The sequence below is a fragment of the Xylaria bambusicola genome, assembly GCF_022495145.1.
Source record: "Xylaria bambusicola strain CBS 139988 unplaced genomic scaffold F5B22scaffold_3, whole genome shotgun sequence".
NCBI lineage: Eukaryota > Fungi > Ascomycota > Sordariomycetes > Xylariales > Xylariaceae > Xylaria > Xylaria bambusicola.
This window is the reverse complement of record NW_025953556.1, coordinates 132,528-153,186: the sequence shown is the minus strand read 5'-3', so window position 1 is coordinate 153,186 and position 20,659 is coordinate 132,528. Positions and strand designations below refer to the sequence as shown.

General features: G+C 49.7%; 5 protein-coding genes and 1 non-coding gene across 6 annotated transcripts; 2 read left to right on the top strand and 4 right to left on the bottom strand.

Annotated features, from left to right (window-relative positions):
* Positions 1–2,179, bottom strand: F5B22DRAFT_641914 (uncharacterized protein; the record flags this gene model as incomplete). Its single annotated transcript, XM_047978054.1, has 2 exons — positions 1–2,027; positions 2,149–2,179. The coding sequence occupies 2 exons, from the start codon at positions 2,177–2,179 to the stop codon at positions 1–3; spliced, it is 2,058 nt and encodes a 685-aa protein (XP_047835125.1).
* Positions 2,180–5,863: 3,684 nt separating this feature from the next.
* F5B22DRAFT_633180 (aspartic peptidase domain-containing protein) lies at positions 5,864–8,558 on the top strand (the record flags this gene model as incomplete). The annotated part of the gene is made up of 4 exons (XM_047976803.1): positions 5,864–5,976; positions 6,030–6,154; positions 6,248–6,601; positions 6,655–8,558. The coding sequence occupies 4 exons, from the start codon at positions 5,864–5,866 to the stop codon at positions 8,556–8,558; spliced, it is 2,496 nt and encodes an 831-aa protein (XP_047835124.1).
* Positions 8,559–10,213: 1,655 nt separating this feature from the next.
* On the bottom strand, positions 10,214–10,304 carry F5B22DRAFT_t17. The gene has a single exon. It is a non-coding gene; the product is annotated as a tRNA-Pro (tRNA).
* F5B22DRAFT_587624 (uncharacterized protein) lies at positions 10,290–14,374 on the bottom strand. The gene is made up of 2 exons (XM_047973603.1): positions 13,733–14,374; positions 10,290–13,676 (listed from the first exon to the last, which is right to left on the bottom strand). The coding sequence occupies exons 1-2, from the start codon at positions 14,151–14,153 to the stop codon at positions 10,633–10,635; spliced, it is 3,465 nt and encodes a 1,154-aa protein (XP_047835123.1). The 5' UTR covers positions 14,154–14,374; the 3' UTR covers positions 10,290–10,632.
* Positions 14,375–14,640: 266 nt separating this feature from the next.
* Positions 14,641–16,276, top strand: F5B22DRAFT_252253 (Golgi apparatus membrane protein TVP15). The gene is made up of 3 exons (XM_047970018.1): positions 14,641–15,313; positions 15,457–15,584; positions 15,701–16,276. Exons 1-3 carry the CDS (start codon positions 15,189–15,191, stop codon positions 15,871–15,873), a joined length of 426 nt encoding a protein of 141 aa, XP_047835122.1. The 5' UTR covers positions 14,641–15,188; the 3' UTR covers positions 15,874–16,276.
* Positions 16,277–17,052: 776 nt separating this feature from the next.
* F5B22DRAFT_252210 (uncharacterized protein) lies at positions 17,053–19,092 on the bottom strand. The gene is made up of 3 exons (XM_047970017.1): positions 18,658–19,092; positions 18,064–18,605; positions 17,053–18,014 (listed from the first exon to the last, which is right to left on the bottom strand). The coding sequence occupies exons 1-3, from the start codon at positions 18,987–18,989 to the stop codon at positions 17,191–17,193; spliced, it is 1,698 nt and encodes a 565-aa protein (XP_047835121.1). The 5' UTR covers positions 18,990–19,092; the 3' UTR covers positions 17,053–17,190.
* Positions 19,093–20,659: the final 1,567 nt, after the last annotated feature.

Here is a 20,659-nt window from a genome sequence, read left to right as displayed (position 1 = left end):
TCAAAACCAGTAGAGGATTCCAAGCTGGATAATACAAGCTATCGTCGCTACATAGGCGCTTAATGCCCAGTGCGGCCGTGTCAGGGTTGAGCACGATCCGCTATTCTTCTTGTTATTATTAGTATTTATGGCCGTTGCCGTTGCCGTGGCCGTGGCCGGAGCCAGCGCCACAGCCGCGCCGTTGCTTGGCGTGATGGTCGTCGTCGATATATAAGGGGGTTTCAGCGTCCATGTCTCGATAGCTACCCCTTCGGATCCTATCGTTATTGTCTCATCGCCGAGGATTATCGTCGTAGCAGTTTGCCCAGGGGAGAGTGGGCTTAGAGTGTATGTGACGCCCTGCACCACGACCACCGTAGGCCCAATCTGTGAGATCGTCACGCCGCCCGCGGCTGCAAACTCCACCTCTGTCGATGCCGCTTTGCCCCCACCATATGTTTCGCCGTGTAAGATGATTCCCGATGGTCCAATCAGAATCGTGTCTCCGTCAATTTCCTCTGTGACGGTTGTTGAGCCTGGCCTGTAAGTTATTGTTCTACCTTCAATAACAGCCCTGTCCGAGCCGATGGCTGTGATTAGCTCTGCGCCGAATACGACTTGCGTTGTGTCCTGTACCGTCGGGATGACAAGTGTTTGGCTCGGAAAGATAATGGCGCCCGGCCTTAGTGTGACGGTTTGCCCCTTTATCACCACCGTGGTCGGCTTGGGTCCAATAGTGAAAGTTGTCTGGTCGATAATCACAGTTGATCCTTCAACATCCACTGGAATGTCACCTATGGTGGTGATTTTCGTAGGCTGCGGTGAAGATGCCCTGGGACTAATAGATGGCCGTGTCACCGTAGCACCTGCGCCCACAATTCGCGTTGGGTCAATGGTAAAAGTATTATGGTCTACTACGACTGTTGATGTTGGCTTTGCCGGGTCATCGGTAAACGTCTGGTCGTCAATGACCACGACGCTGGGCTTCACAGTGACAGTGATGGGCGATGTTGTGGTAATTGGCGTGGTAACCGGCGTTGACCTGATATCCTGGCCTGTCGCGGCTCCGTCGCCATAGCTAGGCGCGTCAGAGGACCCAAGATGGTTTGGGTAGGGTGCACTGTGCACATTTCCCATGGGGTCAGGGGAACCGCCGTAATCGGGGGGTGGTGAGGATGAGAAGACCACGGCGGGGTTTTTGTCCGTCGTCACGAAAGTGAGCGTCGGTTGCATGCCTCTTATGGCCGACGTATCCGTGACCCACCATGGCTCCGATATGCTCGACGGCGCGGCTGCACTAGGGTCATCCGTGGTATGCACGAGTGAACAGGACTGCCCGGAACTATCACACACCGAGACGGTGAACCTGCCCGTTGCGCTCGTTGTCGGCGTGCATGCTCTAGGTGTGCTGATAGTAGGAAAAGGGGGTGTGTAGTCGGCCGGATCACCATACCACGTTATCGTCCATGTATATATAATCGAATATTCTATGACGGTAGTGAAGGGACCATGAGAGCTTGTCGTGCAGAATTCATTGGTAGAGGGCGTCGTGACTACAGATGCTGCCGCGCTAGTTGTAGGCGCAGCTGTAGAAGAGTTGGTATATCTTCCAGGTGTTGCTACATGGGTAAGATTGGTTGTGTTCGCCGAAACCGTGGGAAACACACGATGAGTAGTAGAGCTCGTCTGGCTTGTCAAGGCTGTTGGTGTTGTGAGAGGCGGTCTTGTAAGCGTCGTAATACTGGCTATAAACGTGTCCCCGATAATCCTGGCCTCGCTGCTTCGCAATTCGGCTGTAGATGGTTCCCCATGGTTGCCATCCGGCGGTTTCGTAGATCTAGTTCCTTCACTAACCAACGACCCATTTCTTGACGGGTTTTCATATGAAGGTGAATGTAATGACACAGGCGGCGGTAATATGCCCTCCGTAGTGCGAGTGGATGATGAACTGCTCGTGGTAGTAACCAAAGGATGCACGTCCCCTAAGCTTATAGTCGTGTTACTCCTGATTGCGAGCCTTCTGTAGGGCTTGTCTACAGCGCGATGACCTACACAAGTGGTCAGCGGCCCTCATCTTCCCACATCTCTGTATATCTTGAAAAGGAAAATTCAGGCGTGGCAGACCTGCTGTACCATGTAGCAGTGCAAGGCAAGACAAAAGCACCGCACACCAAAGAAATGCGATTCTGACTGTGGTCATGGCGTCTCTAATGATTGGATATTCAACCGCCCTAGTATTCGCAATACCCAAGGCTATCGGCGTCTATGACCGCCCCATCGAGACTGCAGTATCTCTCTGTTTGTGCATCTTGAATTATACAGACGAGGCTTGAGACATGCGAACTATTGGGAATGTTTGTGATCATGATTCCACGCGCGGATTTTGCCAGAAGACGGTATTGAGGGGGGTGCTATCCGTGTTATACGATACAGCACACCTCAGTGATCTGCAGAGGGGAAACCCCCCCGGAATTAATCTTTATGAAGATATGTATTGGGAACAGCGATTTATTACCCGGCAAATCTACTACACTTCCCGTGCGACACCTACAGACGTTGACCACAGTATACCCATAGCAGCAACGCGCAGAGTGGCTGTCGTGTGCCGTCTCCCTACTACCTAGGTAGTTTTCGCCTTCGGAGCCAATCTATGCAGCCTCAGGCGCCTAATAAGAACCTTGTCAGGCATTACTTTGGCATAGAACGATCTCGACACCAGAGATTCTGCGATTGAAGTCATGTGACAACAACTCGGCAAAGGCATCATCTAGCTGAGTTCCGTTTCTTTATGAACAACCATGTTGTGGCTGTTACCTACTTCTTGCGAGAGTGCGCCACGTATTTCGTGTGGCTTAATAGGTACCTAGCACAGACTCGGGGCTCCTTGGAAATTTCCTACCAACATTGAATGCACGCACAACAATATGGAGATCTGATAAAAGAGTCGCTAAGCTGTCGAATCCATTAACTGACGTCGTTCCCTTCGCTTTGAGATGTAAGTCCTATCGTACGAAATCAACTGGTACACACTACACTAGCTCGAGTTACGCTCGTTGAACCAATAGTCGCACATTAGCTAACACGCTGGACCTTTAGTGAAATGCAGGCTCGGGAAAGCCGCCACTATTTTTCTGTCTTCTAACCTTAGTAGTACCTAGGTAGAAACACGATTTCCCTCTACTTATGTAGGTAGGCAGATTTGAACCAAGACATATCGGTGAGCTGAAACATAATCTACAGTAGGCAAGCGTATGTATCCAACGGGGTTCGATCTTCGAATCGCGTTTAGGGGCCAATGAGATTCAAGACTGGTGCTCGATCTAGTATTCTATGTAGACCCAAGCGTAGTTCAAGTTGAAGGTAGTTGTAATCACCAGTACCATATCAGATCTCTAACTGTACTTAGGCCTCATGCTTCCTGCTCAGGTTGAGCGCCTTACAGTAAAGAGACGTGAGAAATTACTGTGCTAGACTAAATATCAGTGCTCGGAGGTACGTACACAGCATATATGTAGCGCATTACCCACCACTGTAAAACCGCCTACCGCCCTGGGCATCATCTTAAACAGTAGAGTGTACAGTGTGTAGAATTGATTGTGGTGTGCAGAGAGCTCTTCAGTCTTAACACCAACCACTTTTTGTCAGCGCCTCATCTCAGAGTTTTCCCTTCTGAAACCGCCGGTCATGTCATGGCTTCGTGTTATGCTGATATCTAATATCCTAATCTCGAAACGGGGACGCCACAGACTCCGGGTGGTATGATTTGCAGCAAAGCCTCGAAAGCATGCTAGTATTCACGTGGTTTCTGGCAGGGCCGTGGAACGCTGGCTGGGCTGTGTGCTCTGGCAGTACTCTGGAGTCGGTCTGTTCAATCGCTACCTACCGGCAAAATCGGCCGGGACTATCGAGCTCTCATTTATCCAGATATCAAATACACTACATCCCGTGATGGGAACCAGATTATCACAATTTCTACTCCAATCGAGAACATGCTCGATCAGTCGATGAACGGCCATTGCTTCGCTTTGTCCGTCCCAAACCCTCGTAATGCTTATACTTGCCTATTTCATCGTGCGTCCAAGTAGCTCGCCGAGTGGCGGTCGGCCGCTGCTGTCACTCCTCCAAAAGACGATAAAGATGGAGCTTTCTGATGTCGCTGGCCTTAGTCTAGTGTATTCTGGCGAGAATTGGCCTACATTATCTGTAATTCTAAGGTGAGAGGAGCACTGAAGCGTACTTACTTCAGCTAGCTGGCTTACTGGATAAGCGAGCCAAGGCAGAGAATGCCTCACGCCAAGTCGCTTCGTGAGCTGGGATTTGACACTGGAAGCTCGAACCAACCACCCTACCCCACAACGGCACCGTCACGACCGTCTTGACTTAGTACGTGTATGATACCATACGATAGGTACCTAGGAAGTCGTTGCCGTTGGAGGTCTCAGACGGTCTAGTCTAGTCCTGTTGCTCCACCATGGATTGACAGATTCACTCAGCATATGTAGGTGATCCAGGAGGATTACATACATGTAGAGTACGGTAGGTAGGTAGGTAGGCAGGCAGGTAGACAACTGCTATGGCGGCCGGATAGCTGGGCCCGAATATGCTCAAAGAGTCGGTTTTTGCGGAGTACTGAGTCCATTTCCTCTTCGTTTTGCGTCTTCAGACACCTTGAGAGGCTACCTACCTACCTACCTACCTAGTTGACAGCTCGAAGGTACTACAGTACCGGTATGTGAGAGACAAAACTAACGCTAGGTACCGAGTCTGCTTGCAGTCCTGCTAATACACGGGTGTACATACATATATACCGGTACCTAGGCATGTGCAGCCGATTACCTACATAGTAGTGTTCTACACTGCTCTGTCAACCATGGATGGGTGGTAGGTATGTAGAACACGGTGGCTTTCGGTTCACCTCGGAAGTACGGGGTAACAAGACATTGGCACACGACGGGACCATGATAGTTTACTTATATGCCTGATCCTACTCCATAACACATCGAGGTACCTTCGATTGTATCGTGCGAGATCTGCTCAAGCCGTTTGGTGCAGCAATAGCAGGTTGGCTCACAGGCCATTTTCTTATCTGTTATGGTAGGTAGTATACCGAGTAGACCGAGGTACCACTTCTACAGTAGGACTCAGATGTATGGCTCTAAGTCCATTACCTAGGTATGTACCTACCTAGGTAGGGCACATGTACATGTAGGTAGTGCACTTAGTAGCTGGGCCTGTACTTAGGAGCGGAGATACCCACCCGCACTGACGTAGCATAATCACTTGCAGTAGTAGGTCTGGTAGGTAGAGTACTGGCACAAGGAAGAGTACCTAAGTAGACATGGTCAGGTACACGCACCCCAGCCAGCTGGTCTTGCACTGTGAGAAACACGGTGTACTTATCTCATAGCCCCAGGTGAGGGCCCTGTCCTGGCCCATGCCCTAAAGCGGAACACCCGAAGAACGGGACTGCCACCAAGGTTACATAGTGGTACAGTACTTCGGGACTTCTGGGGCACAGGTACTGGCCCCAGAAATCTTGCTTGGAGTTGCGGTCCCTAAGTTTAGCGGTCCCTGCCTCCCATTGCACTGCTGCTCTACTGTGTATTTGCTCTATTCCGTCCTACTTCCTATCTTCGACTCCTCATCACCACTTCCAACAAGGAAATCAACTCGTCACCTTGCCTGGAGTAGACTGCCGCAAGCTGTGGTTCCCGAGCCAGACGATTACAGGACTGCCGTCGCACCCTGCGCACTTGGATTGGGAGCGGATGGATTTGGACTACACACGACTCGGGGATTTGGCGCAGCCCATGAAGCATCGGGAGGACCAGTGGTGACCTCGGGTTCGTGTACGACCGTTGGGTGGTGCGACGACCGCGAGACAATGTCGAGGAGGCATTTTATTCTGGCAGTCGTCGGGACGCTGTCACTCATACCCAGTCTTGGTCGCGCCGCCGATGTGCCTGCCGCAGTATGGCTTGAACCCTCATTGCACTGGCATGTTGAGCCCGATCTACTCGAAAAGGACCCGTTGGCTAATCGTAATATAGGCATGGTATCGATGGTAATTGGTCGTCAACAACGCTCTTCGTCGGCGAGCCTGCTCAGGAAGTTGATGTTGTTGTGAGCACAAGTCTATCCGAAATATGGGTGGTAGAGAATAGTGGGTGTGCAAGTAAGTGTTTCAATGTGCAACAAAGGCGACAGATACCTCTAAGACCCGGCAAAGTAAACTCCTCAATGTGTAGGTGCTGACTAATTCGTTCAGGTCCTCTATGTAATGATGCTCGGGGAGGTGTATTCGATAGAAACGCGTCAACAAGCTGGTCGCCCATGGGACTATGGCAACTTGGACTGAAGGCGATTGGCATACACGCCAATGGAGACTACGCAAAGGAGACGGTTGTGGTATACGATAGTGTTCGGCGATGGCAAACGTCATTTGACAAACTACTTGTTGCTGGCATCAACGACACTTCTGCTTATACAGGTTTCTTTGGTCTCGGAATAACAGAAGGAAACTTCGGTGGTGTCGTGGCACAAGGTCCAATTACATCATTAGTACAACAGAGTGGAACAATACCAAGCCATAGCTACGGGTACACGCCAGGAGCCTATTATGGTAAATATTTGATCACCCTTCTCATCGGCCAGTAGATGCTAATGTAACAAAAGCTGGCGCGAACGGTGTCCCAATGTCTTTGACATTAGGCGGTTACGATGCCAACCGTTTCGAACCTCACGATACTCGGTTCAGTCTGAACTCTACCACACGACAGCCTCAGGTTCTGGTACGAGCTATCACAGCATCAGTATCAGATGTCGAACAAGCACCCACAGAGTGGTCCACCGCATCGATGCCTTTGTTGTCATACAATGAATCTGTCACGGCTATGATTGATAGCTCAACTCCCTACCTGTGGCTCCCATCACACGTTTGCGATCGCTTCGCCAGCGCTCTCAATCTTACTTGGAACGAAACTCTCGGGCTATACGTGTTCTCAAACAACGACGTCTTGGATAGTTATAGATCAGCGCCTGGGTTATCGTTCACATTTACGTTCTCAAGTGCAGACAACACGGGTAACTTTGGGGCGCCAACAAACATGACTGGCATAGTCAACATTACGGTTTCTGCAAACGCGTTTATACAAAGTCTTCAATATCCATTCATGAACCACATAGACTACGGCGCACCAGCAATTCCGTACTTCCCGTTAAAACGAGCCGAGAATAGTAGCCAACTAACTATAGGACGCTCATTCTTGCAGGAGGCTTACATGATAACCAACTATGAGACAAGCACGTTCTCAATCCATAAGGCTCGATTTCCTGATAATCCACTGAGGAACACGTCGATTTTTACCATTGCCCACTCACTAAATAGCCCCTATCCTGGACCCCCTATCAAGGAAGAGTCAAAAGGCATTACGCAGAACCAAATAGCCGGTGTTGTAGTTGGCCTGTGCTTAGGAGCAATTGCTCTTGTTACGACTATAGTGCTTGTGCGACGGAGAAAGAGGGCGTTTAAGGACAATGGGAACGAGAATGAGCCGCAGGAATACAAGGAGAAATACTGTGCGGCAGAACCGGAATCCCCCATAAGTCCCACTACAATGACTTTGTTTCGAATGAAGACGCGAGCTAAGAGTTGCCCGAAGAAGACAACTCAGGCTGAGGGCCCTGTTGACGCACATGAAGTAGGTGCGGACTGGAGCCACGAGCGCTACGAAATGCCGGCTCAAATGCCTGTTGAACTAGACGCAACCGATACAACGACGAGTGCATATTTCGCAGTCCCCGCTGGAGAAGACACCCTTGGCGAAAATTCTTATAAACGGCCACAGCAGTGGGCTCAGTTGACTCAGCCAGCTGATTCAGAAGACCAATCGAAATCGTCGGGCGTCAATAGCAGGGCTGCTCACGTACCACCGCCCATTAACACGCAATATCGGGATAGCCCTTCACCTACATCGAGTCCAACTCAGGAGAATGACATAAGCAGAATGCCTTCTCCCATAACACCTCGTAGCGACGGCTCCACTTACTTCGGAGACTATCCTTCTCCTATAGCTGGCTTCTTTCCAGCCCGAACCTTATCTAGATCTACTATTTCAAACCCCACTATGGCTTATACACCGCCATCACCAACAGGTGCCAGCGATTCGACAATGCTTGCGCGCTCAGCCTCCTCAGTCACATCCATTAGATCCCAGGCAACAGTCTCTGTTCCACAGCCGCCGATCCAGAGGACTCCGATTGACTCTACAAATGTCGTATGTCTTGGACCATTGCCCGACAATGTTCGATTTCCACACCAGATGATGGTGCAACGACCACCCGGCTCCCAGAACCACGATCTCGTCTTACCCACAATGCCCACTATTGCCTCTGAAAACCCTTCAAGACGGCACTCTACTGCTGACACATTGGGGAGCAATTTTACGCTCGAAGAAGAGGCAAGAGTAGCAGCAGTGACTCGGGGCGACGCCGCTTGTGGGAGAATAGATGGCTTTGATATTGTGCATGTTCCCCAGATGGCGCATAGACGTTATAGCTGGGAAGAAGAAGAACGGTGACACTAACTACATGCCCACTCGCGTAGCATTGCCTCTGAAGGCATATTCTCGGCGCGACGCTCGAAACCACGGATGCCGGAGTTTATATGCACTATGTCCTTTAATCTACCCCTAGACGCATCTCTCTATTTCATTCTCTTGCTTTGTCTATATTTTTCTGTGTTTTTTTCATTCTCGCATACATATATATACCTTGGGATGCCTATACAGATATGTAGGCCAGCGATGGAGTTCACGGCTATTCGGATATCTCATTGTACCAATCGCCATTTCCTGTGACATTTCGCGGTTCTGGCTCAACCTGAAGTTCATGCATTTAAAAGAGAGACAGGGGTGGGGGACACCTCGAAACAGAATGAGTGTTGCTCAACAAAGTGACCTAAGATCACGAAGTTGATGAGCAAACAATCAGAAAAGGACCGGAAGGGGGAAGGGAGGCACGGCCAACAGGACATTCGGGATTCCACCAAATGGCCATAATGATTGATATGTCAGTATATGGGTCTGGTATTTTGAATCAACGTTCACACGTCAGCTCATTGTTGGTGAGCTGAGTTGGGAGGAAGGTCGAACAGTCTACTCGTGTAAGGCAAGGGATGGTGGTGATAGATTCCGCTCTCAGCAGTTTACTGCACCATACATGCTAAGGAGGCATGTAGGCGAGACCGATTTGCCAAGGGTCACATGATCAGTCGTGTATAAACTTAAATCAAGAAGCAAAAGGAAGAAGAAAGCTCTCCTGACTTGAATACAGAAGGCACATACTATTCATAACGCTTGCTTGAGTCACTTTTTCGTTGCAAATAGTTGCCCGTGTTTTATTCATTATATGTGATCATGAGATCTGGGTTGACTTGAATTAGTCCAACCAGCGGCAGAGTGGATTGATATCGATATCGAAGAGCCCCCCGAAAAGATTATATGCAAGTATAGTTCGCCATTTCTACTCGTGGTCCGCGGTCTGGTAGAAGAATGGTGCCATATTACGCACCTATTTCTTTCCCAACGGCGCCCTCACGCCGCCAACATAAATATCCGAAAGGGAAGGCCAGTCAGATACGAGCCCTAGTTGCCAGTGTATAGTGCTCGCCTTCCTCTTAATCATTTCATTGTTTATATACTCGTGGTTTTAGGTTTATTTCCCTGGGGAGAGAGTGTCTATGGAGCTATAGCTAATCGGATAGCACGCGAGAAGATAGATAGTTGTGTCTCTGTTGAGAATATGGCGTCCCTTGATATATAGCGTACCAACAACATGTAGGTACCTATCCAAGGATAGGGAGACGAGATGGTATTGATCGTATTGCCTTCATGCTCAGCTTGGAGATATGCCCCGAGTCTTGCTACAGATGTGTGCATTAATAGGCATTTATTGAAGGATAGGCACCATACTATGGCAGGTTCTCCGTCCCTTCATTTCAATTAATCCCTGTTAGAAGACTTCGTCCCTTCCAAGAAGACATGACTTAGATAGTCCTGGGACTATAGGGATTTAAGAGCAAAGTTATAACTAGAGACAATAAAATAAGGTTGTATTTTAATGCTTAGAGCAGGTTATCGCCAGATATATAGTTCAAGGCAAAAACAACTTCCCAATGAAGGTATCCTTAATAATAGAGCATAAAAATACAACGAATCAATTAAACAAATTTAACGGGTCTGGCCGGGGATTGAACCCGGGACCTCTCGCATATAATGCTGTAGGGTGAACCCTAAGCGAGAATCATACCACTAGACCACCAGACCTTATTATTGGTTCCGCAGGTTGTATAATTAACTATATCTCTCATAGCTTAAAGTTATATGAACAGCTGAAGAAAGCTTTCATATATCTATACCAATCGTCCATATATCATATTACAATCAAAGTAGATATAGTTAAATGCAAGTGGAGAACGTTAATCAATTATAGTTAACTTGTTGTCTTAAGAAGGTAGATTATTTTTCTTTAAAATGCTGTGAATTGTATTTTCAAGTGTCAGATATGACCATTATGCCCTAAGGTTAGAATCAAACAAACAGAACACGAAGTGAAATTAATAAGCACAAGCTTCTCCTTTCTCCATATTAAGACTTATATTGCCTTTCCTTTCCCCTTTCCCCATCCATCTCCACCAAGTGGAGGAAACTCCTCTTCGCTGGTCTCCAAAACAGCCATCTCCTTTCGGCTCTCTTCCTCGGCCAGGCTTAGCTGCAAGGCAAGTTCCAAGTCATCATCGGCAACTGTCGGCATAGCCATCACCCTTGATGATGACCCAGCCTGTTTCACCATAGATGTGCGGCTCGATGAGGGTGAACTAGAGGATGAACGCTTGGTTTTCTTCTCTTTGAAGATGATGGGAACATCAAGTTCGCCCGAATCATAGCCTTTTGGAGAGCGGCCGAGGTCATTCACACCTTCTAAAAGGGACAGTCGGATAGCAGTTTGAATCTGAAGTTCGTATTCACTCTCGCTCATAGCCTCAACGACAGTGCTAGTGTTCCCAGTAGGTGGAGTCGTATCCGCAACGCTAGGGTCGGGGGTAATGGTGTTCATACTCTCCGATGTTGATGTTGTGTCAAGGTCTGCAGCTGAGCCAGTGTCGCTAACGCTTATTCGCCGTTGTTCGTCGAGCAGAAAAGATTCTTGAGATATCATCTCCGCGTATTGAAGAGCTTCTTCTTCGCTCAGGTTATTCATCCCCACCCCGAAACGAGATCGAAGGCGAGCCTGTTCCCGAGCCTTGTGACGCTGCTCATCGCGAAGTTCCTCAGCCTCGGCAGCGATGTAACCTTTGACACCCCCACCGTGACGTCGTCCAATCAGGCGGCCATTGACATCAGAATGCCGTAATTTCCGTTTGCGACCAGTACCATGGTTGGAAGAGCTATAAGCCCAATAACGCACAAAGGTACCAAATGCTACGATCCCGTGAAGCACAGTTGGATCGGGGTCCAGATAGATGGCACCAATGGCGGTGTAGTTTGCATCACCCAAAGTTGCATTTAGAGCGTGGTGTCGGGGCATGCGACCTGGTGAACGAGAGTTTAGTGTGCGAATTGGATCCATTGTGGAAGCCAAAGGATCCCATGCCTGAACCAGTCCATCACTACCGCCGTGAACCAAGTAGAGAGCTGACAGAGCCAAGCAGGTAACTTCGGGTGATTCTGTTTCGATAACACGGACTGGGAATATGCCATCGCCTGTATGTCCCGCTCTCATATTCCACAATACTACTTTCCCTGTGTTGGTGCCCAAACCAATCAGCCTTGCTCTCCGGCCGGGGATATCTGAAGGAGATTGTCCAGATGGAGTCGCCGGGCTACTAGAAGAGGGGATAGATATTGCCTTCAAAGGATCCTCGGATGATGTGGTCAGTGCCATTAATGACATATCAATGGCGCTTGCATTGACCGTACTATTGCTTATCTCTTTCGAGGAGAAGATAGTCTTGAACCAGTCGTCAAGAGTTTTCGAGGCAGAAATCGAAAATGGCGGACGCTGGCCAGAAGACGAGGCTTGCACAGGTAAAGAACTAGGGGAATTGGGCGAGGTAGTACCAACACCGCTATCACCAAATATAGAACGTTTCGGCGCTGTGTCCGATAAGTACTCGGTGCCTTGTGGATTTATTGGGGCTTGGCTTGCAATACTTCGTGTAAAGCGTGTCAGGGACCATGATTCGTCTTCATTCACTGCACAGCCGACGATGAAGACGCTTTCCCCTGCACCTAGTTCGTCGTCACTAGCAAAGTCGACCTCTAGCTTTCTACGCATATCCCAGCCATAGCAAACCTTTCGGAAATGCGCGGGCTTGTAGCGAAGAAATTTTTCAATTTCTCGCGCCTCAGCAATCGTTTGATCCCGCGTCAAGCCCATCGCGTTAGAAGGGGATCTCGGAGAATAGCTACCTCGGATCGCATTTCTTCCGGACTCGTCAGGACGTGCTTCTCGCCTAGTAGCTTCTACAAGGTGCCAATAGGTTGTGCGACCAGTGTGCCAAGCGAGCTTGGTACTATCGTCGGCTTTCGTCTTGCTAGGGGGAGGAGTTGGAGGCAGGGTCAAGTAGTAGATCTCGCCTAAGGCATTGAGTGCCACTGCACAAACACGGTTCAGAGCCTTTCTTTTCTGGCTATAACTATCGTCAACCTTGAGTGAGATGATAGGTACGCCAGGGCTCAACACCCAACGCGCGCTTATTTCACCAGGGGTGTATCGTGGGCCGGAGGGATCATAGCCGAGGGCATATGTAGTCACGACTCCCAAGGAAGACCCAGTCATAATACCAACCATGGACTTGGTAACGGTGGGTACCGAGGAAGACTTAGCAATCCATACGGAGCAAATGCCCTCAGATAGCTCGGGAATCTTAGGGATATCGGGATATGCCTCAATTAGGCTAGAATCTGGACCAAGATATTTTCCTCGATACTCTCCGGATGCACTGAAGAAGACACGCCCACCGGGAAGCCCTTCGCCGCCAACTAGACCATAAGGTTGACTTACATCCATGACGTTAGGCATGGCTGCAGGTCCCTCTCCCATGCCGTAGGGAATGAGTTGCGGCATTACCTCATCTAGCTGAGCAAAGGCCAGGGGATCATCTAGGCCCCATTTCTCGACCTTTCCGACTGAGGGATCGCTTGTGCTGGCAATACCCAGGTCGGTAGCGCCATGAATAACCCTCGGTGGCTTTTTTCCATTGGTGAACGTGGCATGGAGATGAGTGACGACAGAAGGTAGCTTGGTGTTGTAGGTCAAGACTGCGGTAGCCTTTTTGCCGGACTGACCAGAACGCGCGGACATACCGATGCCACCTGAGTTTGCTCCGGGCTTGCCTCTAGCAAGACTACGGAGGAGACGGGTCCTCAGAAGGTATTCGGTGCGCCAAGAGGCATGCGGAGTTAAGCGGACAAAAGCACGAACGTTAGACCGGACCATATCATCGTCATCTTCGCCCCATGCTACACCTTGTGGTTGGTTTGGTATGATCAAAGCATCTTGGGCAGGGAAGAAGCGCTGAAAAGCCATGCGCCATGCATGAGGGCTAGTAATCAAGGAGTAAAACCGCTTAGACACCAAGGCCACAGAGGCGTGCGAGTCGGGATGTAAATGCGAGAGTATATGGGTCAAGATTTCTGAGCGATCCAATTAGTATGGTAGGGACGGTAGGAGCGTGTAAGCGAGCACATACCGTTTGGGAAGTCGTCGATGTTGACACGGGCTGGCTCGTTATCAGCGCGTTTGATGACCTTAAAGCCCAGAGCTTGTCTAGGGATAGAGGGTGTCAATGCATTCTCATACTCGGCAATGCGGTGGCCAGCGAGTGGAGGTCGTTCGGAAGACGACGAGTGGCGAAGATTCAGTCGAAGCAGTTGTTCTTCGAGGTAATCGGCGTGGACACCCTCCCCAAAGGCGCTGGGCGAGGTGGTGTCGCTGGCATCGCTGACAGAGCGGGACGAGGACGACATGTCGCGATGTCGCTCTGGCTGAGAGCCGCGGGGCGAACGACTCGCATGACAGCGCTGGAGGCCATATTGATGGGAGGATTGAGAAGACTGGGAGGGGGTTCGTGGTTGAGGCCGTGTGGTGGTGTTGGGAAGGTCTAGTTGCATAAAGTAGTGTAGAGGAAACGAGGGGTAATGACGGCGTGACTGTGCAATAGCAGCTAGCACAGTCAATGGGCGAGGCGATCAAGAGCGAAGAACGGACGAGGGATTTGTTTCTGCGTGGGTCGCGTGGAGGCTGAAAGAGCGCGTGGCTGTGGACATTCACTCGAGCAGAGTAGATCGGGAGAGAGGAGGGCGAAAAAGTTGAAGAACAACTTTGGGGAGACGGAAATTACTCGCGATTTCGTATGACCCGACCGGGAACGCGGAGCTTACCTTATCTACTACTATGTACATACGTACCTGTAGGTAGGTACGTACTTACAGCTGTGGCAGACTGTGGCTAGTGCGCTTATAGTTAGGTAGGTATAGGTAGGTATCTAGGTACTGTAGGTACCTACAATACAGTGGAGCCAGTGGAGCGAGCCAGCCCCTGGATACTACCTAGGTACCTACTGCCGACTGCCTGGAGCTTCTCTCTTGCATTGCGCGACAGAGATGACGACAAGCGCCCCCAGTCTTGGCCATTAGCCCCTGTCACAGAGTAGAGTCGGGTTGCGTAGCTTCGCCAAAGCTTGGACTTGGATGACTTGGATACAGCCAGCCAGCCAGCTGCACTAGTAGCCAGCTAGACCCGCCAGTCAGCCAGTCTCTTTCACGCGCTCTCTCAACGAAGCAACCGAGCTCTACCCGATCGCATCTGCCTAATCCACGACAAAGACAAGACCATCTTCGTCATCCTCATCATCCTCGTCATCTGCGCCTCCTACATCCCTCACCCGCCAGCCTGAACGCCAAACCGAGCTATCTTGACATCTTGACCACAGCCACCTAGAGACATCTCTCGTGCGACCCAGGCCAAGAGCCCTTTCCTCCTATTTTCCGGTCTCACCACACCGCCGACAAGACAGAGAGAGGACAAGAGACGCACACACAGAGAGACAGGGAGTCACGATATTAGCTCCGGAAAGAAGAAGACAGACACATCAGCAATATGGATTTCTCCGACTCCTTGTACGTTCTACAGCCAACCTCGGCGTCATGAACTTGCACGACTTCAACGTTGTTCGCGCTAACTTCTCTGGCATCCCCAGCCGAATCGTCAACCTCGTTGTAGGTGTGGTAATGATCCTGGGAGGAATATCGCAGTTCTTCAACGCTAGCATGTGAGTCTGGACCTTTGCGAGCTCTATCTTAGGCTTTGCGCGCACCAGCTCGTGTTCCTCGCGACAGCTCGATCGCATTCCCTTACATATACGCGAGGGATAGGAGAGAGCCAGGAAATATAGCTGACAATAATTTATACTAGCCATTCCATTGTCATTGGCGTATACGTCATTATCTTTGGCGCCTGTGTCGGGCTCCTCGAATTCCAGATTCCGCCCCAAGTATCGCGTTATGCGTCCTTCATGTTCTCTTTCATCGGCCGTGGAATCTGTACGTATACCTCCCCCGCCTAGTTCCCTTACACTTACGAATGGTATTGTCTTGAGGCGCATGCTAGCTCTGACTTGTGATTACCCAATTGATCGATCTATACTAACCAGCCACAGTCTACATCTTCATTGGCTCCATCTTGCTCTCTGACCATTGGACACGCTACGTAGCTGGTTCCGTCATCGGACTTACGGGCATTGTGTACGCGGCTCTGGAATTCGTGCCCTCGATCGAGCCCCCTGCCAACATGCGCGAGGCCGACCAGGGTTGGGGTGCCGAGCAAGTCTAAACTCCCAGCAAATAAAAGGGACCCGTCTCTAATCCTACTTGCGTTTCTATCTTGTATTGGTAAAAGTTCTTTTATCACTCGCGCATGTAAAGTGGGGGCTGCGCTTTCGCTCCTGGCGTAGAGGTTGCATTTGTTTCTTAAAGTCAGAGGTCAACAAGTTGCGAAAACTTTCAGGCTGAAGACAGTTTTCAACCGAAACAAAAGGAAGTAAAAAAAATGGGACATGGACTTGAGGTAATGGCTCGGCTCGATGAGGAGTGGGCAGGGAAACGACTTATATGAAAAGGATTTGGTAGATGGTAAGATTTTCACCTTGTATCGGCTTTAATTGTAAATTTACGTATTCAGTGTAAATTTGAAAGGCTTGGCGCCCAAGGTCACCTGTTTCTATATTCATGGGCGCTTAAAACTGTTATATCGGTTTCTTAAACGCCTTACTGAAGTACTCCTGGAGTGAGGTGAGGGATAGAACGTTGGACTAAATAGCTTGATTCAAGGGACCAATCAAGAGTTGAGCGGGAGTTGCTCAAGAGCTAAGCCGAACTAAACGCAACCGTACAAAAGTACTAAAACAAGGTTCGAAGTCTGGTTTTACACTACATCCTTCACCTTGCCTTAGCCATATCTATAAGCCAACTGGTTCCAGCCCTCTCTGCCTCGCTCTCCTTCTCTTCTCACAAGAAGCAATGATAGATCGATCATGGAAACAAACCCATTTCACATTATAATTACCTTCAAGGTGCTTCCTGGACACTAATTTCCGCAAGATGAGTAGTTATTATATTATAGAAAGCTCGGGATCTCCCTAAGTCCCCCTTACCTTAACCTTCTTTGTGGACGTTAGGTAACCCGGCTTTAGACCCAAGTTTCTATACTTTGTTAATATCATAAGTTGATTGGTAACACCCCGCAGTAACAAATACCCCCCGGAAAGCGAGAAGATAATGCAGTATTGATTTGAGAGCGCAATGCAATTGCCAATTCCCAGTAGTAGTAAAGCTATACCGCTACATTTTGTTTCTTGGGTTTTGTGCCGTGCCATCGTAGAAGGATCCGGCACCTATATTGACCCCTTTTGAGGACGTTCATGACTTTGAAATAAATACAATCCGTATACGCCTGTGTATGCATAGTCCACCCACGCTATAAATGCCATTATCATGAGAACAAGTCAAACTACCTCCGTGGTCATACTGAGAGGGAAGATGTTGCCTTTTGATATGTGATGCGCCACTGCAACTTTCGTGAGACCCATAAAATCTTTGTACATGGGTTGAACAATTGTCCTAGTTGGGATGGTTGCCACCATAGAACCTGTTAATCTTCAAGCGCGGCCAATTCCCTTTCCTTAGCTGCAAGCATCTCACGCATACGTTCTGCTTCGTGTTGTAGGGTTGCCCGTCGGTCTGCTTTGGACCTGTCACCCTCGACTGTTGTTTCCCGTGAACGCATACTTGGAATTATGCTGGACATGATCGAAAACCCACTGGGGCTCGGGGCTGACATCAACGTACTGGCGGGAGAACGTAGTCGTAGCAGATCCGATGTATCATCTGTTACCGAGCCAAAGTTGGAGCTCGATCCACTGGTTGGATTTAGTATTGATTTTATAGAAGACAGTCTCTTGGTATTTTCGGGATTGAACTCGCTGGCTGGGACATCGGAATCAGTTGCTGAAAACGATCGTTTCCGACTCGACGGACCAAGAAAGGAAGCAGGCGAGATAGATGACTGTCGGTCACTCATGATAGACGCCAATGGTGGTAGTCTGTTCTCGTCGTTCATCAAATCACGACCACCAAAAGGTTGTAATGTTTGACATGTAAGATATGCTGTGGGGTTCGTTGATGGTATCGGTGTGGATCCTTGACCCGTGTGAATCGGCTCGGGAAGGAGTGTAAGATGATGATCAGTCTTGCGGCGTAGCCCGAGATTTATAGAGCCATCTTCGTTCATACTACCCCTTTCGACCTCGGATTCCGCATATTGGCTTTGTTGCTCCACAGAGTCCATAACCATCGAGTCTTCTGCGTCCACTGAAACCTCCTCCTGACTTGCTGGTATCACCCGTTTTCGCCGTTTAATGATAGCCTTTTTCATTGTCACAGGCCGATGAACACCATGGAGTTTGTAGTATAGCCCTAGAGAGTTTAGCGAAGAGAATCACACCTTTTGCATGTAGTGGCTTACCGCATGCGTTACAGATTGTATGTCCAGCTTCATCTCGACGCCACAATGGGGTTATGGTTGTTCCACAATTCTGACAGGCAATCACCACGGTTGTGTTTTGAGCAGGCCCTTTATTCTCCTGCACATTCATATCGATGGGTGTTGGACCATCCCCAGCTATACCATCCATCTTCGTGTTGGGAGACTGATTCTGAAGTTGGGCGCTCTTGGCAAGCCTATTATTGTAGGCTGGACAGCCACTGCAACCTTCCGCACCACCAGTACCGTTGCACCGCCCACCGCCTGGACATGATCCTGACGGTGTCTGGTCCGCTGCTACATAAGTGGCGCCTGGCATATTTACTGTGGTTCCTTGGGAGCATGTTGTAGATGTAATCTTGTCGCAAACTTTAGTCTGTGTTGTTGTAACTACGGAAGGTGGACGCTTCAGGTTTGTCGGTCGGGCGGAATTTCGGGCCTTTAAATACAACCCGCATGCGTTACAGATTGTGGCTCCTTGGGGCGAGCGCCTCCAGAGCGGTGTTCTTGTTGTCCCACAATTGCTACTTTCGATTAGCATCCGTGAGAGCGTGTTAGCAAAGTGACTGTCCGTACCTGCACACTTGACCACCCTGATTCACTCCGGCCGGAGATGGGCTTGTGACCGTAGGAAGTTCTTGCCGGGTTACGTCGAATGGGGATGGGCTCTTAGAATACAGCCTCTCTGAGCCGTTCAAAGAGGGGCTAGGGTCCGCTGACGATATGCCTACACTCTGGGCCGCAGGACTTGTTGAACCTGTAGGTGAGGCGCTTTTGAATGCGACACGTTCGGAAGGCCGACCACAATTATCTCTTGATATGGTTGGGCGTGAAGGAAGGGCCCTCCTTGTCGACGATGGTTCGGTTTTAGTAAGCCTTGGCTGGGAATGCGGCGCAATCTCCATCATAGTATCTGTCAACCGTATCTAGGCCTCGTGGATTTAAAGGTTAGGGTAGTCGACCGCGGCAGATGAAGGCGAGATTGCAACGGGTATAACCTATGCTTTTGTCGTGAGTTGAAGTTTTTAACAGCAAATGCGAGAATTATGGCAGTATGAGCGAAGAGTATATACGAAGGACTCAGCTCGGATTTAGAAAACCTCGGAGCTAACTCTTCAGTCATCGAAGAGGGATACAATATCTTCCCCATATACAGTCATCCACGATTGTGCCAATGCATTGTCTCTCCCGCCTAACCACGAAGCATGATATGCGCATATGGCTCGCTGTATTCGAGCCAGAAATGACAAGCAACAACCAGCACGGCAAGACTTCTTTATTGTGAAAGGAGAGTGCATATCAGGGAAGGGAGATATTAGTGATATAGAACCACTGTGTTAGAGGAGGGGGGGAGGAAAGTATAGCTGGACTATTTACTTGCCTCGTCTCGTAATGGACATCCACACTCGCTTTCGCTCTTTGATACACGTGTGGCTGGATGTTCGTCGTAGAAAGAAAAGAAAGGAGCGAGGTGCAGCGCAGAGTTGAGAGAGCTTAGCAGTTGGTTCCACCGGCTGGTAGTGTAACCGGTCGTGCCGAGGCGGTGGAGAAATTCAGCGGATGATGATGATGACAACAACGGCGATGATGCCCCGGAGTAGGTGTCAAAGGTCGATTAGAGATGGATCAGTGGCCGAGGAAGGCCAAGCACGGGCAGGGCCGGTAGGTAGGGCAGTGTGGGTTCGCGGGGTGCCGAGAGATGGACGATCAACATACGACACTGGATGGAAAGACGCGGGCCTACTAGATGTTCTGCCTACTGTGGTAAGTATGTTCGAGGTTGATAGTGGCAGGATGGTGGGATGTGTGTGCGCGCGCGTATGTGTGTGTGTGTGTGTGGCTTGACGAGTCTGGTGGTGTCAGCGAGCGAGCAGGTCACCGCTCAATGCTCGTCGGTACGTTATCTCTTGTCACGGGCCCGACTACCTAGCCCTGGCAGATGGAGGGAAAGTTATGAGTTACAGCAGGTACCTGTAGATACAGACAGAGTGCAATTTGGGGATTGGCATGAACATGGACAACAGCCCGTGTGGTCAGTAGGTGTCAAGATATTGTAGGTCAGTCCGTCAGTCCGTCAGCCCATCAGCACGGTCATGGTATTCTGTTTCTTTCTTTCTTTCTTACTTTCCTTCTTTTCTTCTTTCTTTCTCGCTTGACTACCTATGTCTGTCTTCTTCTCCCGCCTTGCTCGTCCCCCAGTTGCGTGTCTAGGCAGATCCAGGTTAGGCAAATGAGAGTGGGCTTGGCAGATGTAGATGCTGAGTAGATAATCATGGTGGCATCAGTCCGGGATCGGTTGTGTGATTGATCTCACCATGATTATTATTACATTCCCTCCTATTGGTCCGTCGGCGGACTCATTGTGGACATCGCATCCACAAGACCCCTGGTTTGTGAAGCCATGCATCCATACCAAGCATGCCCAGGTGGGTAGTGCAGAGACAGTGGATGCCGTGTATCTGCCATGTACCTACCTATAGTACGGTAAGCCCCGAATCGAGTTGTTGTACACAGGTTATACTGCCTCTCTGCCTATCATGATCCTCCCCAGTCCTGTTGCTTCTCCACCTCATCAGTC